Below are 25,618 nucleotides of genomic sequence, written 5' to 3'. Positions count from 1 at the left end.
CACACAGGAACAATATTTTGTGTACTAATGAAATTAATTTGGTATTAACATGAATGAGACTGTTATAAAATCCAACACACTTTCACCATAAAAACACTCTGCCCATTAGGAACATAAAGAAACTTCCTGAACATGATAAAATTAGTCTATGAAAAACCCACAGCTAACATCATGCTCAATGGCAAAAGACTTAAAAATATCCACCTAAGAGCAAGAAAAAGATAAGTTTGCCTGTTTTCACCACTTCTATTAAAAACTGTATTGAAAGTTCCAGTCAGAGCAATTAAGCATGAAAAACAGATCAAAGGCAACTAAATTCAGATGAAAGAAGTGTGACTATTTCTACTTGAAGATAATTGATTCTATAAACAGAAAATCCAAAAGAATAGGGGGAAAAATCTACTAAAGCTAATAAGTTCGGAAAAGTTGCACAGCTGAACATTAATACACAAAACAGTTCTAAACACCAGTATGAACAATCCAAAAATGAGAACTATTTCATAACTGCAGCATTCAAAAGAATAAAATATTGAGTAAATTTAATCAAGGAAGTGAAATACTTGTACATGGAAACTACAAAACATTGCTGAGAGAAATTAGAAACAACCTAAATAAATGAAAAAACATCCTGCGTCTACATATTGCAAGAGTAAATATTAAGATTACAAAATTTGCAAAGTGATCTATAAATTCAATGCAATTGCTATCAAATTTCCAATAGCCTTTTTTGAAAAAAAGAAATGGAAATGACTATTCTCAAATTCATATGGAATACCAAGGGTATCTGAATAGCCAAAACAATATTGAAAAAAAAAAAGGGAAAACTCAGACTTCCTAACTTCAAAACTAACTAAAATGAAACAATATAACCAAAACAGTGTTATTCTGACCTAAGGATGACAAGTAGAGCAAAGGAATAGAATTGAGAGCTCAGAAATAAACCCCAAACGGCTTTGTTTGGCCAACTGAATCTTAACAAGGATGCCAATACCACTCAATAAAGAATATAGTCTCCCCAACAAGAGGTGCTGGGAGAAGCAGGTAACTACGTGCAAAAGAGTAGAGCTGGACCTCTGCTTTACTCCATACACAAAATGTAACTCAAAATGGATCCGTGACCTAAATGGTAAGAGCTAAAGCTCTAAAACTATTAGAAGAAAACAACGGTGTAAATCTTTGTGACTTCAGTTTAGGTAACAGAGTCTTAGACTTGATGCCACAAGCACAAGGAACAAAAGAAAAAATAGGTAAATGGGACTTTATCAAAATTTAAAACTTTTGTGCATCAAATAACACTATTGAGAAAGCAAAGAAACTCTACAAAATGGGAGAAAATATCTGTAAATCATACATAAGATAAAAGTTCTGTATTCAGAATATATAAAACAAAAACTCTTACAACTAAAAAAAAAAAGACAAATAGATCAATTGAAAAACAGGATAAGGACTTGAAAGGACTTCTCTAAAAAAGATACACAAATGGACAATAAGCACATGAAAAGGTATTCAACATCGTTAGTCATTAAGAAAATGCAAGTTAAAACCACAATGAGATTCCACTTCACAACAGTTACAATTAAAAAATGGGAAAAAAAAAAAAGAAGTGCCGGCAAGGATATGGAAAAACTGGAACCCTTCTATACTGCTGGTAGGCAGGTGAAAAGTACATAATGGTACAGCCACTGTGGACAACAGTTTGAGGGTTCCTCAAAAAGTTAAAACATAGAATTACCATCAGTGAATCAGTGAAAGTTGCTCAGTCATGTCCAACTCTTTGCGACCCGGTGGACTGTAGCCTGCCAGGCTCCTCTGTCCACAGAGTTCAATTACCATATGACACAGCAATTTCACTCCTTGATATACACCCAAAGTTGGAAAAGTTTGGGTATAAATAGAAGGAAGAATGGTAGCTGAGGATAAAGAAATAAATAAACGGTTGCACAATGAGGAAAATGCAGTATTACACTGGTCTCTTTTAAGAGTCCCAGAGCAAGAGATGATACTGTCTGTTAGCTCAAAAATACCAGATGTCTGAAATCGCAAATGAATTGCTGCTTTCAGAACCTGACAAAGTTGAATGGAAGCCTAAAAACTTAAGAGGCATGGCTCTGGGAGATACTTTAGTCTTACAGTATAATGATGAACTGGACTAATTATTCATGCCTGTGAGGGTCTCTACTAATATGTCGCTATTGACTCTTACATTTCAAGTTATATCTACCCATCACCCTGCATTGTGACGTGACACTAATCTTGTTGGTAAGATTCAACTATACCATGTCTTGTGATAATACTAATGTTGATAAGCACATCATGAGAAATGCTGGACTGGATGAAGCACAAGCTGGAATCAAGATTGCTGGCAAAAATATCAATAACCTCAGATATGCAAATGATACTACAGTTATGGCAGAAAGCAAAGAAGAACTAAAGAACCTCTTGATGAAAGTGAAAGAGGAGAGTGAAAAAGTTGGCTTAAAACAACATTTAGAAAACTAAGATCATGGCATCTGGTCCCATCACTTCATGGCAAATAGATGGGGAAACAATGGAAACAGTGACAGACTTTATTTTGGGGGGCTCCAAAATCACTGCAGATGGTGACTGCAGCCATGAAATTAAAGACGCTTACTCCTTGGAAGGAAAGTTATGGCCAACCTAGACAGCATATTAAAAAGCAGAGATGTTACTTTGCCAACAAAGGTCCGTCTAGTCAAAGCTATGGTTTTTCCAGTTTTCATATATGCATGTGAGAGTTGGGACTATAAAGAAAGCTGAGTGCTGAAGAATTGACGCTTTTGAACTGTGGTGTTGACGAAGACTTTTGAGAGTCCCTTGGACTGCAAGGAGATCCAACCAGTCCATCCTAAAGGAAATCAGTCCTGAATATTCATTGGAAGGACTGATGCTGAAACTGAAACTCCAATTCTTTGGGCACCTGATGCGAAGAGCTGACTCATTTGAAAAGACTCTGATGCTGGGAGAGATGGAAGGCGGGAGGAGAAGGGGATGACAGAGGATAAGATGGTTGGATGGCATCACCGACTCAATGGACATGGGTTTAAGTAAATTCCGGCAGTTGGTGATAAGACAGGGAGGCCTGGCGTGCTGCAGTCCATGGGGTCGCTAAGAGTCGGACACAACTGAGCGACTTCACTTTCCCTTTTCACTTTCAAGCATTGGAGAAGGAAATGGCAACCCACTCCAGTGTTCTTGCCTGGAGAATCCCAGGGACGGCGGAGCCTGGTGGGCTGCCGTCTATGGGGTTGCACAGAGTTGGGCACGACTGAAGCGACTTAGCAGCAGCAGCTACCCCAAACTGACCCCTCCAAAAGTTAGGCATATTCACAATGCTACTACTTAGCTCACAGAAATGCAGTAGAAGTGATACTACATGGATTTTAAAGCTAAGGTATACAAGGCAACACGTTTTCCACCTGGCTCTCTCAGTCTCTTGGAATGCTCAAGCACTGAGCCCAGCCACCTTGCTTGAGGAAGTCTAAACTAGCTCATGTGAAAAGAACATACGAAGATGCCCAAATGGAGAGGAATGGGAGCCCACTGCCCAACTTCCTGACAGTGAACATCACAAATGCTCACTGTATGTCACTAAGTTTTAGGGTAATTTATTACACAGCCATCAATAACTGAACAGGGCTAGAGTAATTTACAAGCTAGAGGGAGAGATAAATAAAGATACAAACAACTAACAAAAAGCAGGATGTGATAATCACCATGCAGAATGTAAACAGACGGCCTTGAGAGAAGACCATAAAAAATAAGTCTAGCTAAGCACGGCTCAGCTGGTAAAGAATCAACCTGCAATGCAGGAGACCTGGGTTCGATTCCTGGGTTGGGAAGATCCCCTGGAATAGGGAAAAGCTACACTCCCCAGTATTCTGGCCTGGAGAATTCCATGGACTGTACAGTCCATTGGGTCGCAAAGAGTCGGACACAACTAAATGACTTTCACTTTCTTTCAAGGGATTGAGCAGAGTGGGGAAAGTGAGAAAGGCTTCACAGAAGCAATCTTCAAGCTATGGCCTAAAAGATACATAGAACTTTGCAGGAAAACAACAGCAATAACAAGAAGGAAGGTGCAGGAGAACTTGGTAACAAAGTGGCATATCATATGGAATTCTTCAGAGACAGACATTGAACTGGTTTACACAATGTCTAATACTGAAACAGTATCAAACTATTTGAAGGACACTGTAGGAAATGTTACTCTAAAATGAAACAAGGTGGAGTTCTAGAGATTGACCTTAATCATGAGAAATTATTAGATTTCTTGCTGTTTAATCTTTATGCAAAGGGCTAACTCTGACCCCTAAGAAATGAAAGCCACTTATCAGTGCTTCCTTTGATGTACTGGCCAAGGCAAAACACAGGACCTCGCTTGCTCATTGTCCCAGACCCAGTATCAGCATAATGACAGCAATTCTCCACGCTCAGCATTCTTTGGAGTTCTAGGGGTGATTTTCAGGGAAGCACTGATCTTGAACCTAAATGAAAAGAGCCAGTGCCTAATAACAGCCATAAAAAGCTGAGAAAATTAATAAGCTGCTTTAATCACTGAAATTTATCCTGACTTTTCTGATAAGGGCCTAAAGATTATATCTACAGGCAATAGGCTGACAAGCCAGGAAATAATCATTACTTATCAAACCAAATCAAAGCACTGAGCTCTTCGAGCTGCTCGACAAGTAGAAGCACGCTGTCTTTCTGAGCTGCCTGTTGGTGGTCTGTTTAGTAAACTCACCTTCGATCTGGGATCCCTGTCTCTAAATCAGTGCCTGCATGCTCAGGCGCTTCAGTTGTATCTAACTCTTTATGACTCTATGGACTATAGCCCACCAGGCTCCTCTGTCCATGGGATTCCCCAGGCAAGAATACTGGAGTGGGTTGCATGCCCTCCTCCATGGGATCTTCTCCATCCAGAGATCGAACCTGCTTCGAACCTGCACATCCTGTGTCTCCTGCACTGCAGGAGGATTCTTTACTTGCTGAGCCACTGGGGGAAGCCCCACTAAATCAGACTTCCTCTTAAAACATCAGGAAGGCAGTCCTTAAAAACTCTGATACTTTAAAACTGCTGTTCTCCTCACCTCATAAAACTTTTTTAAGGAGCCCACCAGGCATAGCTTCAGGCTATCCACAATCTCCTGATGAGGCATCTGGAACACCACTCGTGAATACCATTTTGTGAGGGTGCTGGGGCAGAGGTGGGGAAAGAAGAAAGAGAAAAGATGAACACACATTCACAGAGGAAGGACTACATCTGAATGTCAGCACACACAGGCTTCTCCATGTATCCAGTCACACAAGCATCCAGCAAATGCATTTATGTTACATATAAAATCACAGCTGATGCAGGGAAAAAGATACATGTAAACCAGCTACAGAATATAAATAATTGTGGATATTTGTTACCAAACTGCTTTTAATTGAAAAAAAACTCTAGATATCCACCTGCAGAGAACTAGTTAAATAAATAGTGCTGTAGCATATAATAAATTCCATGCAGCAATTAAAAAGAAACGATGGACATTTATTTATGATGATATGGGAAAATGTCCAAAACATATAGTTTAAATACATAAAAAAATGAGGAACAGTATATATAGTTAATATGCCACTTGTATGTGTCTACCAGCTACCTAGAAGTGTTAATATGTACATAAAAGAGTACCTAAAAGTATATATATGCCAAACCTTTGGTGGTGGTTAATAAAGATAAGCCATGAGGAATTTTCACTTTCTGAATTTTCAGAGATTGTTGCATGAGCAAGCTTCATTTTTGTAAGAAAAAACAAACAAAACCCCTCATTTCTGGGGGAGAAAAAATCCACTACCACCAAGACACAGGCTCCATTCTGGAAGGGATTACACTGCAGCCAGGGAAGAAATTTATGCATGTGACAAGGGATTGCACAAATTAATATTATGGGAAGAGAGAGAAAGAAGGATTTTAGTAAACTTTTACTACAATATTGAATACTCAAAAAGTTTTATGGCTTTATAGTAAGACTAGGTGTTAAAATAAGGTAACCAAACACAACAGAGCCAGGAGTGGCACTCACAGATTGATGCTTGCGACGAAGCCAACCACGGAGCGCATGCCTCTGCTGGGGTCGTGGTAAACATCCATTCCAATCACCATTAACTGTTTCTGGGTCAGAAAGCAAAAAAACAAACCAAAACATCCAAGTAATCCGTCAGCCCACCTTGAATTGTTGTCTGAATCCCAAAGCAACATATGAAAGTAAGTCCTGGGGAGAGGGGGAGAGAGGGTGCAACCAAACTGACATTTTTAAACACTGAACAAAGTCAGAGATCGTCAAGATCAGGGATTGGCAGACTTTCTGTAAAGAGCTAATCAGTAAAGACCTTAGGCTTTGTGAGCCACACCGTCTCTGGGGAACTATATAATTCCACCACTGCAACATACAAGCAGCCATAGGTTGTAGTACATAAAGGAGTAAGGCTATGTTCCAATAAAACTGCATTTAAGGACAGTGAAAACTGAACTTCATATCATTTTCATGTGTCTGGAGATATTAGTCTTATGTTTATTTTTCTCAACCATTTAAAAATGTGAAAACCAGTCTAAGCTTTTGGCCTATACGAAAACAAGCAATGAACCACTCTGATTACTAGGCACTGAGAATATGGAAAACTCTGGGAGGAAAATTAGGAAAATAGACAGGCAGGACTGTTTGGGGAGATGAACTGAATGAAGACATCTCAGCATCACTCACCAGAGGAATATCCACTCCCCAGAGCTCACCACCCAATTTACAGTTAATCTGAAGTAAAATTTTCTGGGCCACACTTCGAAGCTTGGTGGGCTGACCAATGGTTCGGACATTGATGACCTGTAATAGAGGGACCAAAAGGTATGGGGAAAGAGGACACTAGCAACCTTTCAGACAACGTAAACTACTTTAAAGCAAATACTACATTTGCTCAAGAAACTCCAGCTGGTAGATAATTCAGTTTGCACTAACAGTTCTAACTCTAACTGGGTCTCTAGTCAGGCAAGCGTGTACACACATGTGCACACAAAATGCAAACGAAAACCAAAAAACCAGCCAATAAAAACTTTCAAAAATATCTCATGCAGAGTAAAAAAAAAATTAAACTCCATAGGAAAAGCCAGCCTTCCCCTTTCAAAGAGACACCTCTACTCTCAGAACCCAGTCATGTGAAACAACCTGGCGACTTGGCTCTGAACAAGCACAAGGGCTCATGTGGGAACATGAAAGCAGTATTTACAAAGAGCATCTGCTATCCACCAGGTTACTCTAATAGGGGAAGTTTCACCAGCTGGGTCTACATACACTGGCTTCTAATAGTGACTTCAGTCTTTTTGAACACATTTATCCCTCTTTTCCAAGCCTCAGGGGAGGCTAGAGTTTCCATTTGTGCCTCCTGCCCAGCTCCCACTCACCTGTGAGGGTACAGGAGTCTGCACACAGCACAGCTTTTTAATGGCCCCATAGAGATCATCACGTGTGCCCATGATGATGCAAACAACCATCTGTATCTTCCCCTTGAGGAGATAAAGTATATATAAGCCAGGCTTTGGAACTCTGAGAGGACCCTGATAGGGTTCTAGTCAGGGGCAGTTCAAGAGTCTGGAAAGCCAGAGGACCTTTAGTGTATAGTGGAGGCTGAAACAAAGATGGTGGACATTCCAACACAGACAAAGGTCCTTGAACGTGAATGGACCTTTGGGTTCACATTTGTTGGGTTCCAGGCTTCTTTGCTTAGCTATGTAACATGCTACATTAAATTATCTAAAGCTGGTCCTGATTACCTGATTTATTTATTAGGAGACTTAAGATGCCTGCAAAAGATCAGACTTAAAAATATGAAAGGGTTTCTTATTAGTTGATGCTTTTAATTCCCAACAATTTTTTTTTTTTTGCCACTCTCGTTAATAAACTAAGTGCCTTATGACATTCATGCCACAGAACTTTAACTAGGAAATAGGGAACATAATACCAGAAGAAAGGATTCAGAGCCAAATGCAGAGGAAATGAAGTCACTGCCAAATCCATAAGTAGATCTTCCTAACTCTCTGATTAGGAGAGAGAAAAATATTACCAGCAGATTATCTTATATCGGTATCTTCTACCTCTCACTACATAAGAGATCTGATACTAAAAACAGAGGATCAGACTTCCCTGGCGGTCCAGTGGTTAAGACGCCACGCTTCCACTGCAGGGGGCTTGGGTTTGATCCCTGGTTGGGGAACTAAGGTACCACATGCTGTGCAGTGTGATTAAAAAATTGAAAAAAATTAAAGGAAGAGAAACAAAAAAATAACCCAGAGGCTCTTTCAAAATCTGAATAAAGGAAAGCAGCACAGAAGTAAAATAAAGTTGCCAACCTTTTATGCCAGAATCAGAAATCAACAGTATACTATTCCAAACCAGATCAGTTTTAAATTAAGATCTTTCAGAGGACACACATTCCAGCATTCACATCAAAGAACTTCCGAAGTCACAGAGAACAAGGGCTGTACACTATGAGCCTGTGGGCTGGATCTAAGAAACAGATGTGGTTTTTTAGTCTCTATAATGAGTCACAAGTCTTTTTTACATTAACATTTAAACATAGGTAGATACACACATGTGCAAATCTAGATTTTTGGCTTCTATTGAAAAACAAGTTAAAAATCAATTTGACAAAGCTGGGCTGTTATCTCTATTCATGGGGTTTACTCTTTTTATTCACTAGAGTCCCCTCCTGGCTCACTTCACTCCGGCAGACATCTGAGTTTATGGCCCTGAAACAAAGAGAATAATGAAACAGAATGCCCTAAAGATGACAGATAGTAAGACCAATATGACCAAGTAAGACCACGTTACATTAGGAATGTAACTCATATCCATGTCAATATCCATGAAGATTGTTGGCAGTGCACTCTCGTAAAAGGAACATGCCAAGTCATGAGATGGGGGAGCTGAGGTACTAAGCTGGACTTTTCTTTTGAAAGCAGGGCAGAATTTATCAGGCTCAGGGGAGGCCACTGCAGAGTAAGAAGGCATAGAAAGTCAGCAAGAAAATACAAAGAAAGGGAGAACATGAGTGTGCTGCTACAGATGATATACCCAGAGTGGTGCATCAAGAGAAAGTCATGATGCGAACATAACCTAATTCTAATATTGATCTCACGTGAACTGACTCTTCAATTCAAGGACTAATTATCTCCAAAATTTTTTGCCTGCTTTTGCTCCCTCCTTAATCTTCTTCCTCTGTTTTATGTACAGATAAGAACTGTAGGCCTGAACTACTAAGCTGTGAATACTATGACCTGCTCAGCTCTAGTGGTACCGTTCGGCTATCAGGAACAAGCTGATGGGCCCCCTGCCAAGTTCATCACCGGAGCAATTTGAATCTTAAGCCAGACCAGACTGTGACAGCTCAGTAGTGAATCGTGTGAGACAGCACCTGGCCCAGGAAACTGCTTTCGGAGCACAACATGTTCTATAAAGATAACAAACTGAAGTTAAGTCAGCTATTCTCTTGGCCGATTACATGAGGAACAGAACACTAGAGTGAGTGAGAGTGCCAACACAGGAGAGAAGCAAACCCAGCCAAAGGGCACAAAGACTACTCTGTTAATTCAGTTTCATGTGCATATGAGTAAGACACAGGTTCCTGGACACCATCAACAGCAGACCAACAACCAAGGTACTATAAAATCAAGTATTCAAGTATTTCAAAATGGGCATCCAGAAAATTTACTCAAGTTAATTTATACCTCAGCCCCCAGCATGGATTGAATGGTTCTGACATAGGTCTCTATGCGATCATCCTTCAGTTCCACCCAGGCTGGTGGGCTCATATGCATGCCAATGGGGCCGGCTATCTTCTCCAGCATGTTCACCAGCTCTCGGGCTTGATCCATTGCTCTCTTTGGGTAAAACAGTGCCCAGAAATGCATGGGGACCTAGGAACAACCACAAGCTATTTTTTTAGTACTTCCCATGACATCTCCAACACTCCAACATCATTTCAGGAGATGTTACTCCAAAGAACAAACTGCTTTTCACTCTTTCTGCTTCAGTCCTGTCTTATCTAATGCCAATTACTAATGTAGATGTGTGTGATAAGTATATTGTGGCAGGCTCACAATGGAATACTATGCAGCAATGAGAATGGAAGCTCTATAACTATACTTAATGATATAGAGAAACTCATCAAGCAAGGTTGAAGAAAGGAAGGCAGACCTGAAAGAACACATATGGTATGGTTTCATGTATATGTTATGTACAAACACAGCTTTAAAAAATTCAGTGCTGTTAGAGGTCAGAACAGTGGCCATTTTGGGACTGTGCAAGGGTGACAGGTAGTATTAATTAGGATCATGGAGGGGAGCTTCTGGGGCACTGGTAAAGTTCTGTTTCTTAACCCTCAGTATCGATTACTCAATTTGTGAAACTTAATCAAAACTATATACGTAAGTGTACCTTTTCTTTAAATATATTTCCAAAAAACATTTTAGAAACAAAATGTGTATACTTTATGCATGGCCATAGCAACCAGGTTAGCAAAAAAGATTCTGAAGTAATTATATACCATTTTTTTCTTTAGTTGCCTTGGTGGGAAACTTATAATTTTACTTCTTTCATGGAAACTGTAGGGGAAAAGAGGAAGGAAAGAGAAAGGAAGAAGGAAGAACAAAGAGACAGTTGGCAATAGGCTGGCACTGTATGAATTACCACAGCAATTTATTTCTTTGTCCTGAATCTATGGTCAAGCAAAGGGCTTGCCTCTAACAACTAATCAATTTGCTCTTGTTTGAAGGACCTTAGTTTAGTAAGTAATTCTGGATGGGAATTCAGTTGGTACTTCCTCTCAAAAAGAGGACACTAAATAATTTCTGCTTCCTCACACTTCTAGGAATACTGGCCCTCTCTTTACCACCTCACGAATCACTTACAGTCAAGATAGAAAGGTCTCTGGTTACTTCCTTAATCCAGTTTAGTTCCGGAGATGTGATAAATGACATATTTCTTAAGTTAATTCTTTCCATTGGCAGAACACGTCCTTCAATCTAAACAGAAAATAAAGCACCTATGACATGAACCATCTGCAAACATTAGTTAATATGTTCAGAGGCCTGGTCTACTCTACTATATACACCTGTTCCTGTCATAACTTCTGAAAACAGTAGAAAAATGCAACTGTTAGCAGTCAAGAATCCATGTCAATAAAACTCTGAACACACACAGTTTTGATAGGCACTGCCCTTTAATTATTGAAGCTCCCAACATGGTCCCCAAGAATTAGATCAGAAAACACTGTGTCTTTAGAACCATAGAATGAAAGTAAAATGCCTATAAATTCAAGGTGAATAGGAAAATAATATTTAGAAAAATTTAAGTAGAAAATTAAAGAGAAAACGCTGTAATAAGACAACATAAACTACTATTATACTTTATACAAAAGAAAAACAGGAAAAAAATTCTTATGATGAAAGACCAAATTAAAGTGAAGAATAATAAATAAATCAGATCTAAATATTCAAAAGTAAGAAGATAACTAAGTTGATGATATATCTATACGATGGATATTTTATGACCACTACAATCACTTTCTAAGTGCACTTAACATAATCCTGTTTTTGCAAAATGTAAACAACAATGTATGTATTATAAAACCTGAAGTGAAGAATGAGTCAAGAAGATCCCCTGGAAAAAGAAATGGCAACCCACTCCAGGATTCTTGCCTGGGAAATACCATGGACAGAGGAGACTGGAGGGCTACAGTTCATAGGGTCATGAAAGAGTCAGATACAACTCAGTGACTGAACAACCAGACTCATCTTTGCTTATGAAAGTAAAAAACTGCTGAAACTTTCTGGAGGGCAAAATAACAAAAAGTACTGGAAACATAAATATGTATGTCCACTGATCTAGCAATTTCACTTCCATAAATCTATGAAAATAAACATCATGTGCAAAGATGTAATTATAAGGATGTTCACAGATTCATTTTCATAGGAAAATGCTAAATTCAATTTGACTGTAAAAGAAATTATTAGTAAAATGAATTATCTGTTATCCATTAAAATATTCAGAAAAATATTAAATGACATGAAAAAACATTACAAATAAGCTGAATAAAAAAGGGGAAACCATTTAAATACATACCGCATACCGTATGTGCATGCACATACACATAAACCAAAAAAACTAAAGGTTATATACCAAAATGGTAACAGTGTTTATAGGTATTCTAATATAGCATGACTATGGATAAACATTTTTCTTCTTTGGCTTTAAGTTTTCTACATCTTCAAATAATATTTAATAACATGAACACATGTTCAAGATACAACAATACATGAAAAAGAAGACGCAAAACCATATATAGTATAAGCACAATTTTATATGAAAAGATTCACTCTCACAGGAAAAACAGTTTATGGAAACAAAACATACTGAAAATAATACTATCTTTTTTTATGTGCCTAAAGTAAATCACCATGATATTATCCTTGGGTGATGAAACTACTGATGTTTTTATTTCCTTCTTTACATTTTCTATGATACCCACATACTGACTTACTGACTTTCCACTACTTTTGTTAAAAAAAAAAGAAAAACAATTTCGGGACTTCCTTGGTGGTCCAATGGTTAAGAATCTGCCTGGCAACGCAAGGGACACTGGTTTGATCCCTGGTCTGGGAAGATCCCACATGCCTGGGGGTATCCAAGCCTGTGCACAACTACCGAGCCCATTTGCTGCAAGTACTGAAGCCTGCATGCTCTAGAGCCCATGCTCTGCAACGAGAAGCCACTGTAATGAGAAGCCTGCGCACCACAATGAAGAGCAGCCCCCACTCGCTGCAACTAGGGAAAGCCTGAACGCAGCAACGAAGATCCACCACAGCCAAAAAATAAAATAAATATTAAAAAAAATTTTTTTTAACAAGGAGTCAATTCAGAGTGAAAGAGAACAAAAGATAAGATAGAATAGTTATTAGTATTTTAGGTATAACCTAGAAAGAAAAGTAAAAAAATAATAAAAGCTAGTATTTACTGAACACGTGCTATGTGTCAAATATTATGCTAACGATTTTACCATGTAATTCTGTTAACTCAATATCATCTTCATTTAACATATAAAAAAACTATGAGACGCTAAGCAATTTGTTTCAAGTAACGGCAAGAGGCAGAACTGAGGTTCAAAGCCAAGGACTTCACCACCTCTTGCTGCCTCCGCACTATGGCTCACGCTGCATAAAATACAATGGAGTGGATTCAGGCAAACTGCAGGCAGAAAGGGCCATGTGAAAATTAAAATGTACAAGTCTGAGACTTTATGCCTATGGAAACAACAATAGTAGTATATTCAAAGAAACACAAGTTAATCATTGGGAGAGAAAAAGAAAAACTTGCAGAGGGGGGAAAAAAAAGACATAGAACTTTAAGAATAATTTGGGCTGGAGAACTAAAAATGAGGTAAATTTTGAGGGTCAATATTCCTTTTGCTTGACTGGAAATTAACAACTCAGATCCTGTGAAATACAGAAGAAAATCTGTAAGAGCTAATAGCAAATTAAGTCAAGGAAATTCAAATATTATGACTAGGATCCAATAAAAAGTATAATAATAAGCAAAAACCGTAAAATAAAGACAAGATAGGAAGTTATCATCTAGTCTCAGAAAGCTTTAAATTCTTTGTTAATCTATTTCCTACCATCATATCTTCCAGTTTACCTTATGTACATCCTTCTGCAGATAGAGTCCCCAACGTGTCAGTTCACTGTTAGCTGTCTCATTTTTCGAAATTCTCTGTAGCAAGCATTCCAAAGCACTATGGTGCTGTTTGGGGCTCAGGTTGATCTTCTGGGTCAAATCCTGAATAGAATCAAAATGGAGATACTAAGCTATTACTTCTCCAGTATGAGATTAAAGAACCCCAATGTAGAAAACATTTCCATAGAAAAACCCTTTTCCAACTGAAATCTGTAGAAATTTTAAAGTGTCTCCAAGGACTTTATTATAATAGCTCATGAAAGTGAATGAAGTATAAGGTTAAAATTTTAGCCATAAAAGTAAGAATTTTTTAAAATTGAAGTGTAGTTGATTTACAATGTTGTGTTAATTTCTGCTGTAGAGCAAAGTGATTCAGTTACACATATACATACACACACATACTTAAAGTATTTAAAATTGTCACTGTTTCTTTCTCATGACATCTAAATCTTATTCTCTTTCTCAAAGCCACGTAAGGGGACTTGACTATACCTATTTAACATCGGGGCAGAAAAATCCCCTATGCCAGGCATACATAAAACGCAGGCAAACACAAAATGCATCTAGTCTTATACTTCATATCATATGATACTAGTCACTTAATGTCACTATAAAACACCTGTTTGGTCCAGGGTGTGACCCATAATAGGTTTTTCTAAACATTTATTGTTGAATGAACATCTAATGGGATGAAGATTTAGAATCATGTAAGTGAGTTCTTTCTTTAGCTTCTGGAACTAATGAACTGCGTGGCTGTTGCTCCCTGCGTGGCAGTCATTAGGGCAGTGAGTCTGTGAGGCTCTACAGATAGCTCTGTGATCATAAAGTCATTAGGTAATTGGGAGTTATAAGGAAGAGCCTTGACCTACATACTGAAAGCAGAAGTATCAGAAGGTAAACATGAAAGAATTCTCTTATAGGAATTCACTTTAGCTCTTTATGATGTTACTAAAAACAATTCATGGCATCTGAGACAAGCCCAGGGGTCCAAAACTGGGACAGACAAGGACTGAGACAGAGGCGGCAGAGCAGCATGCGGGTGGAAAGACCCAAGCAGACATGGAGGTGGAGCCCTCAGGGCCCGGACCCACGCTGCTGCACACACCTCTGCCTCCCAGCTACTTCCAGGACGCTGTGCCCTACGTGAGACCTCCAGGACACCCAAGTAGCACAGCATGAACTTCTATCCTCTAACTTCCTCCTCCAACTTGCTGACTTTTTGCTACATTATCTCCTCCATCCCTTCAAATAAACTGAAGGCTTACAGAAACGTTAGAAAAATTCAGTGCTCTCAAAGAACGTCATTTATGGTCACATGATCAGCCTACAGTCATCCATCGGATTGGCGAGGATGATGCTAGAACTATTTGTATCCTTTTACCTTATAATCCTGTCGTTCTACTGTTGTAACAACATTTCAAAGAAAGCTCTGATCAGCTCTTTCACAGTGTGTGGGAAGAGACACGGATCATGCTTATGGAGAGGAAAAATGAACCTGCCCAGCGGACGATGCAAATCTGGCCCAATGCAAGCCATATCTCTATCAAAATGGTCTTGGGTTCAAAGCAGGCCCTTCTCACCTTCATGGCTCTGAAGTCCTTCTTCATCTTCTCAGGGATTCCAGTCATGAAGGAAAGCTCAGGGAGCAGCAGGATTTCGCTTTTTAGCAACTTACAGGAGAGAACAGAGGGAAAGCAAGGCAGTCAAAGAGGATCCTGTTCCTCTGACTGGTATAAGACCTTGTCAGGCTCAAACTGGTCCCACAGGGGTATAACAGGCACTCTTAGGAACACAAGACCACAGAGAAGAGGGCAGAAAACACAACCAATGTTTTATCCTTTTCTCGCTTGGGTCACAATTGGCTATTGCACTAGATAAAGAGAAAAATATTCAAATTGTGAAAAGCAGAGGGAAAACTAGAAAAACTAAAACTATTTTTTCACTTGGGCCTCCAAGTAAGTAGGTAGATATCACACAATATATCCTATCAAGCTGGTGCCTCTGTCTCATCTTAACCTATTTTGATCTTCAGTCTCCACTCAAGATAGAGGAATTAGGTGCCAAGGTACTTTTCCCTGGTCACTAACCCTGTTAAAATGTCTCCAGCTTCCCTAATGGACCTGGTGTTTCAATCTTCTTTAGCAGTCAGTTCTCCTTATTCCTTAACCTAACTCATTCTTTGGCTGTTTAGTTCCTCACTAATGGGACTTCAAGAGTACCTCTGGCTATAGGAGACAGATAGACAATGAACAGCTTTCCCTAACCACACCGTAATCATAGCCTCATGGCTCCCAGAGCCACGAAGAAGGTGAAGAGTGGCTGATGGGTAGAGAATTTGGATGGAAGCATCAGCCTGACATGCACCACCACCACCACTCACCATCCCTTGGTTATTCTGTCTCTCACTGGGCCTGTGGATCAGCAGTGGCTGGTCCTCTTCCTTTACTGTAATCCCATAGTTTTTGCTAGAGCAGAACAGAGGCAGGAAAAAACTGTCAGTAGCAGCATCACCACTCTCACTGCAACACAGTCTGAGCGTTAACCAGGACTGAGGTATACAATTTGTGTTATACCCTTGTCAAAGATCCATCAGAAACTCACCAGAGTACATTCATAACTGGAAAAAGCAGGCTCAAGTTAATGCTGCAATTAAATAGAGAGGAAGCAGGATAACAGCTCAGGAAAGAAGTTGTTTAAAAACGGAATCAGGCCAACAAACAAAAAAATAAAAATAAAAAACTGCATCAGGCCAAAGGGCTTAGGTAACTAGAAAGGCAAAATGATAGTCAAATGATTAATGACTTGAATTTAATCTCTGCAACCAGATTATGAACCAAAACAGAAAAGGAAACATAATTTTAAAGCCCTGAGATTAATTTATGAAATAATTTGCAGTACTAAAGGAAATAAAACTGTAAGGGTAGCAAATTCAGGTCAAATCCCACAAACAAACTCATCAATCTTGGGTGCATTACCAATCCAATTACTGTCCTGCCACTCTTACTGGAGAACAAGAGACCACGCCCCGACCCACAGGCCCAAGCCCAGTCTCCATCCTCTACCTGTAGTATTCCAAGAATGTAATCTCCTTCCCATCAGACATGGTGAAGCTATCTTTTGGAGTCTTATTCCAATCCACATCATCAATACGATAGGTACGATTGTTGTATCGGGTTATAACAATATTGCCAACCAGAAGCTTAGTGCACTCATCCTGGAAGTTTTCTTTGTTCTGCAAGTACACGGTGTGCCTTGGGAAAGAGACAAAAGACCTCTGGATCATATGGAGTATACACAGAGCAACATGAAAGGTACAGGGGATGCCTGTAAGTACTTGAGGGTTCCAACTGCCAACACTCAGCACCAAAAGGCTCCAGCTGTCTCTTTTAGAAGACAGAACTCTCATCTCTTTTCAACAATGCCTCCCAAAAAGAGTAAAAAGATAAAAATAAAAACAACTAAAAATTGATAAAATCCACTACAGTCCTTAAAATAAGGTACTCTAATCATCAAAATAATCTGTATCATCGTTATTAGGAGGCAGTCTACACAGGAACAACAGAACATTCTTAAAACTATATTTGCCCTCACTAGCTGAAGGAAGAAATTACAGCTATTGGAGGACCACACTCGCGAGGCAAAGAGGTGAAAAAAGGTCATCGAAGATGAAGATGATCAGTGGAGGCTGAAGACAGACAGGGACCAGATACTAATTTCCTTGTGGATCAGAGCATGGACTCTTCTGTGGGCCAGTGTCACCCAGAGTATACTCCTTAGGAACACTGGTCCCTTGAGAAGTCTTGAGGGGGTGAAAAAGGTTCTACAATCAAAAAAACTGAGTCCATTCTGCATATGATAACCCCTTCTTAGAGGTTCACAACATACATTACCACATCAGACTGCTACAGAAAGAGAAACATGTTGAGTTTCATTCACCTACAATTTACTAATAAGCCCAGACTCCTCCCTCCCTTTTCCCTTTTAGCCCCTTGAACAACTATCACCATTCTAGGTGATTAGTATCCTACTAAACTTGCTGCAGTTAAGTGATGAAAAACCATCAGAAACTTCAAATAGTTCACACTGACTACAGACCCTGGAGCCAAAACCTCGGTTCAAATCTTGGCTCTGCTACTTACCAGCATATGAGACTTTGGGCAAGTTACTCAACCTTGTGTTTCAGTTTCCTTATGTCAAAGCGGAGTCAGAACAAACTGCCTAACTCATTGTTGCTGATAGAACTCCGTGCCTTTATTCATGTAAAGCACTTAGAGCATAACACTGTGTTTTGAAATAAGATTAGAGATTTTACCACAGCTCATTTCATGAATTTGTGCTTCCTATTTACATAGCTTTATTCAACAATACAACTATTTTTAAAAAATATTTTTAAATTAAACTCTTCAATGATGTTAATGGTTACATAACACTATTTCACTAAGTGGAGGGTACATTAATTCACTGGTCTTTTACTTTTTAAGTAGTAGTTCTATTGTTTCACTCTTACAAATAACTGACTGAACATCTTTTACAAAGATTCTTCTATACTTAAAACTGTATCCTTGAGACAGATTTCCTATAAGTGAATACCAGACCACCTGACCTGTCTCTTAAGAAACCTGTATGCCCTTCAGGAAGCAACAGTTAGAACTGGACATGGAACAACAGACTGGTTCCAAACAGGAAAAGGAGTACGTCAAGGCTTTATATTGTCACCGTGCTTATTTAACTTAAATGCAGAGTACATCATGAGAAACGCTGGGCTGGAGGAAGCACAAGCTAGAATCAAGACTGCCGGGAGAAATATCAATAACCTCAGATATGCAGATGATACCACCCTTATGGCAGAAAGTGAAGAACTAAAGAGCCTCTTGATGAAAGTGAAAGTGAAAGAGGAGAGTGAAAAAGTTGGCTTAAAGCTCAACATTCAGAAAACTAAGATCATGGCATCCAGTCCCATCACTACATGGCAAATAGATGGGGAAACGGTGGAAACAGTGGGTGACTTTTTGGGGGGGGCTCCAAAATCACTGCAGATGGTGACTGCAGCCATGAAATTAAAAGACGGTCACTCCTTAGAAGGAAAGTTATGACCAACCTAGACAGCATATTAAAAAGCAGAGATGTTACTCTGTCAACAAAGGTCCGTCTAGTCAAAGCTATGGCTTTTCCAGTAGTCATGTATGGATGTGAGAGTTGGACTATAAAGAAGGCTAAGTGCTGAAGAATTGATGCTTTTGAACTGTGGTGTTGGATAAGACTCTTGAGAGTCCCTTGGATTGCAAGGAGATCCAACCAGTCCATCCTAAAGGAAATCAGTCCTGAGTGTTCATTGGAAAGACTGATGTTGAAGCTGAAACTCCAATACTTTGGCCACCTGATGCGAAGAGCTGATTCATCTGAAAAGACCCTGATGCTGGGAAAGATTGAGGGCAGGAGTAGAAGGGGACAACAGAGGATGAGATGGTTGGATGGCATCACCGACTCAATAGACATGGGTTTGGGTGGACTCTGGGAGTTGATGATGGACAGGGAGGCCTGGCGTGCTGCAGTCTATGGGGTTGCAATGAGTCGGACATGACTGAGCAACTGAACTGAACTGAAAAACCAGTGAATTATTCACTTAAAAGGGGCTGATTTTATGGCATATTAATTATACCTCAATAATAAAAATTAAAATTAAAAAAAAGACTTCTCATTATGGCCGTATGAAGACGTCAGCAACTCTTTTCTATTAATATGCTGCTGCTGCTTAGTCACTTCAGTCGTGTCCGACTCTCTGTGTGACCCTATGGACTGTAGCCTGCCGGGTTCCTCTGTCCATGGAGATTCTCCAGGCAAGAATACTGGAGTGGGTTGCCATGCATTTCTCCAAGGGATTTTCCCAACCCAGGGATCAAATTTGGGTATCCTGTATTGCAGGCAGATTCTTTATTATCTGAGCCACCAGGAAAGCCCTTCAATTAATAAAAATACGTTCAGACAACTAACAGAAAACATGATGACAAATCAACAAATAAGGAATATTCTCAATAGAGAAATAGAAACTATAAAATAAATAGCACATAAAAGGATAAAGAAGAGAGGGAGAGAGAGAGAGAAGGGGAAGAGAGAAGAGGAGACAGAGGGGAGAGGGGAGAAGAAACTGTAGAGTTGGAAACCACAATAAAAATGAAACACTGATTAAGATGAACTCACCAGCAGATTTGAGATGGCAGGATAAATAGCCTACAACATAAAGTAATAGAAACTACTCAATACAAAGAAGACAGAGAAAGATATTAAACACAAATGACACAAAATCCTGTGAGACAATATCAAGATCCCAACCTAGAAATCAGAGTACCAGAAGGAGGACAAGAGAGTGAAAACAAATATTAAAAGAAACAGTGGTCTAAAATTTCCCAAATTTGATGAAAATCGTAACTTATAAATCCATAACGTCAATGAATCTCAAGTATGATAAACACAGTAAGTACCACACCTACACATGGACAAACCCAAAGCCAAAGTGAATATCTTGACAGTGGTAAGAGAAAAGTGACACATCATATACAGGAGAACAACAATATAGTTAAAAACCTACTTTTTGTCTCAAACTATGGAGACCAGAAGGCAGTGTAATGACATGTTCAAAGGGCATAAAAAAAAACTGTCTAGCAAAAAACTGTATCCTGGGAAACCATTTTTCTTTTTCTTTTTAGCCGCGCCTCATAGCTTCTGGGATTTTAGTTCCCCAACCAGGGATCAAACCTATGCCCTTGGCAGTGACAGCATGGAGTTTTAAACACTGGAATGGCAGGGAATTTCCAACACTGCTTTTCAAAAGTGAAAATGAAGAAGCAAGTCACAAAGGACCATATACTGCATGATTCCATATATATATATGAAATGTCCAGAACAGGTAAATCTACAGACACAGAAAGTAGGTTAGTGGTTGCCTAGAACTAGGGAGAGGAATTTGATAGGGGGTAGGGTGGGTAATGGATAAGGGGTGAAGGGTTTCTTTTGATTGTAATGGAAATGTTCTAAAACTGATTGTAGTGATGGGTGCATAATGAATATACTAAACGCCATTAATGTTATCCTTTAAATGACTCAACTGTATGGTATACAGTTAAATCTCAATAAACCTGTTTTAAAAAAATGAAAGATAAAATCATTCCCAGGTAAATAAAAACTAAGAGATCATGTTCCTGGAAGACTCTGCTCTACAGGAAATACTAAAAGATAAATCTTTTATCCCTCAGCATAAGAAAACAATACCAGATGGTAACTTGGAGCCACAGGAAGGAAGAATGTTGGCAATGATACATATTTAGGTAAATATAAAGTGACTATATGAATATACTTTTTCTTCATGTCTTAAAAAAATTGTAAGGTTATTTATTGTAAGACTGTTTAAAGCAATAACTAAAATATTGTACTGTTGGGTTTATAACATATATCCAGTTTGTGTCTCTGGGTATGTATTCATAAAGAGAAGAGAAATATGGAACTATGCTGGAGCAAAATTTCTATATTTTACTGGAATTAAGTATGCATTAATGTAAAGTAGATTGTGATACGTGAAAGATACTGAAATACTTAAGACAAATACACATAGACACACACACAATTGACAGAGGAACTTAAATGGTACACTGAAAAATATTTAACACAGAAGAAGGCAATAAAGAAAAAATGGAGGGGGGGAAAAAGACATGAGGCATACAGAAAACAAATAGCAAATGGCAGACATATAGCCAACAATATAAATGTATTAAACAGGCCAATCCAAAAGCAGATTGTCTGACTGGGTAAAACAACCAAAATCTAGATATACGCTGTCTACAAGATATACATTTTATTAATAATTCAAAGACATAAACAGGTTGAAAATAGAAGAATAGAAAATACATACCAAACAGTAACCATAAAAAAGCTAGATTGGCTACACTAACATCAGACAAAATAGACTTTAAGGCGATATTATTACTAAAGATGAAAAGGCACATTTCACAATGATAAAAGAGTTAATTCATCAGTAAGATACAGTGATTATAAATATGTACATTTATTGTTAAGTATAGATGTATGTGTAGCCAAAGGCAAATATCTGAAGAAAAAACTGACAAAGTTTAAAGAATTAAACAACTTGAAAAGATTTCAATATTCCTATCTTTGATACCAGAAAGAGAAAATTAGGAAAGATACAGAAGACTTGAACAACATTAGTAAACCAACTGAACTGAGTACATAGAACAGTCCACCCCAAAACAGCACAATGCATACCCTTTTCAACTACAAAAGGAACTCCCAGGACAGATTCTACACTAAAGGTCATAAAACAAGTCTCAATAAAATTAAAACACCTGAAGTAATACAAAGTATGTTCTCCAAACACATCAGAATAAGACTAGAAAACAAAAACAGAATAGAAGTACCCAAATATCTGGAAATTAAACTGCAACCTCTAAATAATTCAAAGAAAGCAGTATAAGAGAAATTAGGAAGTACCTCAAACTGAAAGAAAGCAAAAAACCAGTATCAAAAAATCATGAGTTATAGCTAATGCAGTAGTCAGAGGGAAGTTTACATCTTTAAATTATATGAGAAAGAAAGGGAGTAATAAACTTACATGTTTATTATGTCTTAATGTTTTTTATGTTTATTCTTATGTTAACATGTTTATTATGTTTATTATTACATGTTTATTATGATAGAGGTATCAAATTAAATCAAGAAAGGACAGTGTTTTTTTAAGAAACAGTGTTATGACTTATATGCAACAAAATGAATTTAGACCACTACCTCATACTGTCCACAAAAGTTAACTCAAACTGGATCACAGACCTAAACATAACAGCAAAACAATAATGCCTCCTAAAATAACACAGAAAAGCTTTATGACTTTGAGTTAGGGAACAATTTATTAGATTTGAAAACAAAAATACAATCCATGAAAGAAAAAAAACTAATACTAGTCAAATTAAAAATGTTTGATCCTTAAAAGACTCCATTAATAAAAATGAAAACATAAGCCACAGACTAAAAGTTTGTAGATCATGTATCTGGATAACGGCTTATATTTCTCACGCATCAGAAATCTTACATGCTCCATGAAAAGAAAACAAAAACATTGGTGAAAACTTTGAAGACATTTCATCAAAATAGATAAATGAATGGCAAATAAGCACAGGAAAAGATGCTCAACATCATCTAGGGAAATGCAAATTAAAAGCCATAACGATATTCTGTAATAAACTTAAATGGGAAAAGAAATTGAAAAGGAGTAGCTACATGTATAACTGAATCACTCTGCTGTTTGCCTGAAATTAACACAACATTGTTAATAAACTATACTCCAATATAAAATAAAAAATTTTAAAAACCCTTAGCAAGCCTTAAAATTAAACACAGGATCTTAAATGTTCTCACCATAAAAAGAAATAAAACCACAACAAGGTATTACTATGTACTGATCAGAATTTCTAATATTAAAAAACCGACTATATCAAGTGTTGGCGAGAATGTGGAACAAACAGAAATCTCATACATTTTCTGGTGGGAACATAAAATGGTACAGACACTTTGGAAAACAGTTTCTTAGAAAGCTAAATGTACACCTATCATTTGACCCATCATTTTACTTCCCAAGTATTACCTAACTAAGAGAAGTCAAAGTATGTGTCCACAGAAAGACTTGTACCCTAATATTTACAGCAACTTTATGCGTAACAGCCAACAAGTGGAAACAATACGTGAGTAGACTTTAAAAACTGTGGTATAGTCATACAAAAGAATACTCCTCAGCAATGAAAAAGAACAAATTTTTGATACATACATCTACAATTAAGAATATACTGGGATTTCCCTGGCAGTCCAATGGTTAAGACTCCACCGTCTCATGGCTGAGTGCCCAGGTTTAATTCCTGGTTGGGGAACCACGATCCCACAAGCCATGTGGCACAGCCAAAAATAAAAAGTTATATACTATACAATTCTATTTTTATAAAATTCTAAAAAAAGCAAACTAATCTCTAGTGACACAGGGAAGATCAGTGTTCACTGCCCATGGGGAAGAGGAAGAATAAAAGTGGGAAGAGGTTTCAGAGAAACATGAGCAAATTTTGGGAGGACAATGAATATGTTCATTTTTTTCATTATAATGTTTCATAGATAGAAAAATATGTCAAAATTCATCAAAGTGTAGACTTTTTTTTTTAATTTAAATATAGTAATACGATCTTATTCTTCATGTTAGGTTCAGTTCAGTCGCTCAGTCATGTCTGACTCTTTGCGACTAGACTTTTTTTTTTTAACTTTTTATTTTGTATCTGGGTATAGCTGACCAAGGGCTTCCCAGGTGGGGCTAGTGGTAAAAAACCCGGTTGCCAATGAAAGAGGCATAAGAGACGTGGGTTCGATCCCTGGGTCAGGAAGATCCCCTGAAGAAGAGAATGGCAATCCACTCCAGTATTCTTGTGTGGAGAATCCCATGGGCAGAGGAGCCTGGTGGGCTATGGTCCATAGGGTCACAAAGAGTCAGACACGACTGAAACAACTTAGCACACACACACACAGCTGATTAACAAACAATATTGTGATAGTTTCTCGTGAACAGCAAAGGGACACAGGCATACATATACAAGTATCCATTCTCCCTCAAACCTGCCTCCCATCCAAGCTGCCACATAACATTGAGCAGAGCTCTATGAAGTGTAGACTTTAAATGTGTGCAGTTTACTGCATGTCAATTGTGTCTTAACAAATCTGAAAAAAGAAACAGAATAAAAGATCCAGAACTAGACTGAACTACAGATTAAGATTGCATATACGTGATTACTGGTGGCATTTCAAATTAGTGAGGAAAAAAAAAAGATCATTAAAAAATGGACAGGACTTCCCTGGTGGTAGAGTGGACAGGAATTGGCCTGCCAATGCAGGGTTTGATCACTGGTCCGGGAGGACTTCACATGTCTCAGGCAACTAAAGCCCATGTCCTCTAGTGCCTGCACGCTGCAATTACTGAGCCCATGTGCTGCAACTACAGAAGCCTATGTGCCTAGAGTCTGTGCTCTGCAACAAGAGAAGCTACCACAATGAGAAGCCCATGAACCACAACAAAGAGTAGCCCCCTGCTCACTGCATCTAGAGAAAGCCTGTGCACAGCAACAAAGACCCAGTGCAGCCAAAAGGAAAAAAATGGACAGAAATAAATGAAAATATAACTTCAGTTCAGCTGCTCAGTCGTGTCCGACTCTTTGCAACCCCATAGACCGCAGCACTCCAGGCCTCCCTGTCCATCACCAATTCCCTGAGTCCACTCAAACCCATGTCCATTGAGTCGGTGATACCATCCAATCATCTCATCCTCTGTCATCCCCTTCTCCTCCCGCCTTCAATCTCTCCCAGCATCAGAGTCTTTTCAGATGAGTCAGCTCTTCTCATCAGGTGGCCAAAGTATTGGAGTTTCAGCTTCAACATCAGTCCTTCCAATGAACACCCAGGGCTGGTCTCCTTTAGGATGGACTGGTTGGATCTCCTTGCAGTCCAAGGGACTCTCAAGAGTCTTCTCCAACACCACAGTTCAAAAGCATCAATTCTTCTGCGTTCAGCTTTCTTTATAATCCAACTCTTTGAAATACAAATGCAGGTCTAAGAGGGAAGTTCATAGTGATACAGGTCTTTCTCAAGAAACAAGAAAAATCTCCAACAACCTAACCTACGACCTAAAAGGACTAGAAAAAGAAGAGCAAACAAAGCCCAAAGTCAGTAGAAGAAAGAAAATATAAAGATCAGAGAGGAAATAGAGTTAAAAAAATACAACAGAAAAGATCAATAAAACCAAGAGC

At 38.5% G+C, this 25,618-nt stretch overlaps 1 protein-coding gene across 14 annotated transcripts in view; it reads right to left on the bottom strand.

Moving 5' to 3' along the window:
* The window catches only part of PIWIL2 (piwi like RNA-mediated gene silencing 2), a 73,132-nt gene that overhangs the window by 22,932 nt on the left and 24,582 nt on the right, over positions 1–25,618 (bottom strand). For 8 of the 14 annotated variants that reach the window (XR_014060533.1, XR_014060553.1, XM_081513868.1 and 5 more), the window contains 10 exons: positions 16,844–17,032; positions 16,162–16,246; positions 15,362–15,451; positions 13,743–13,883; positions 10,958–11,071; positions 9,776–9,964; positions 7,454–7,555; positions 6,762–6,878; positions 6,084–6,172; positions 5,109–5,214 (listed from right to left, as the gene is read on the bottom strand). Coding sequence is in view for 10 of the 14 variants with exons in the window: in XM_081513868.1 (XP_081369994.1) it covers positions 5,109–5,214; positions 6,084–6,172; positions 6,762–6,878; positions 7,454–7,555; positions 9,776–9,964; positions 10,958–11,071; positions 13,743–13,883; positions 15,362–15,451; positions 16,162–16,246; positions 16,844–17,032 (1,222 nt within the window). In the remaining 4 variants the exon portion in view is untranslated. The remainder of the gene's footprint in view (positions 1–5,108; positions 5,215–6,083; positions 6,173–6,761; positions 6,879–7,453; positions 7,556–9,775; positions 9,965–10,957; positions 11,072–13,742; positions 13,884–15,361; positions 15,452–16,161; positions 16,247–16,843; positions 17,033–25,618) is intronic. The other 6 variants (XR_014060556.1, XR_014060557.1, XM_081513896.1 and 3 more) reach the window with 1 other exon arrangement.

Source organism: Giraffa tippelskirchi, chromosome 1 (genome assembly GCF_054371585.1).
Source record: "Giraffa tippelskirchi isolate mGirTip1 chromosome 1, T2T-mGirTip1v1.2.pri, whole genome shotgun sequence".
Taxonomy (NCBI): domain Eukaryota; kingdom Metazoa; phylum Chordata; class Mammalia; order Artiodactyla; family Giraffidae; genus Giraffa; species Giraffa tippelskirchi.
Note: the sequence above shows the minus strand (reverse complement) of the source record. Positions and strands in the feature narration are given on the sequence as shown.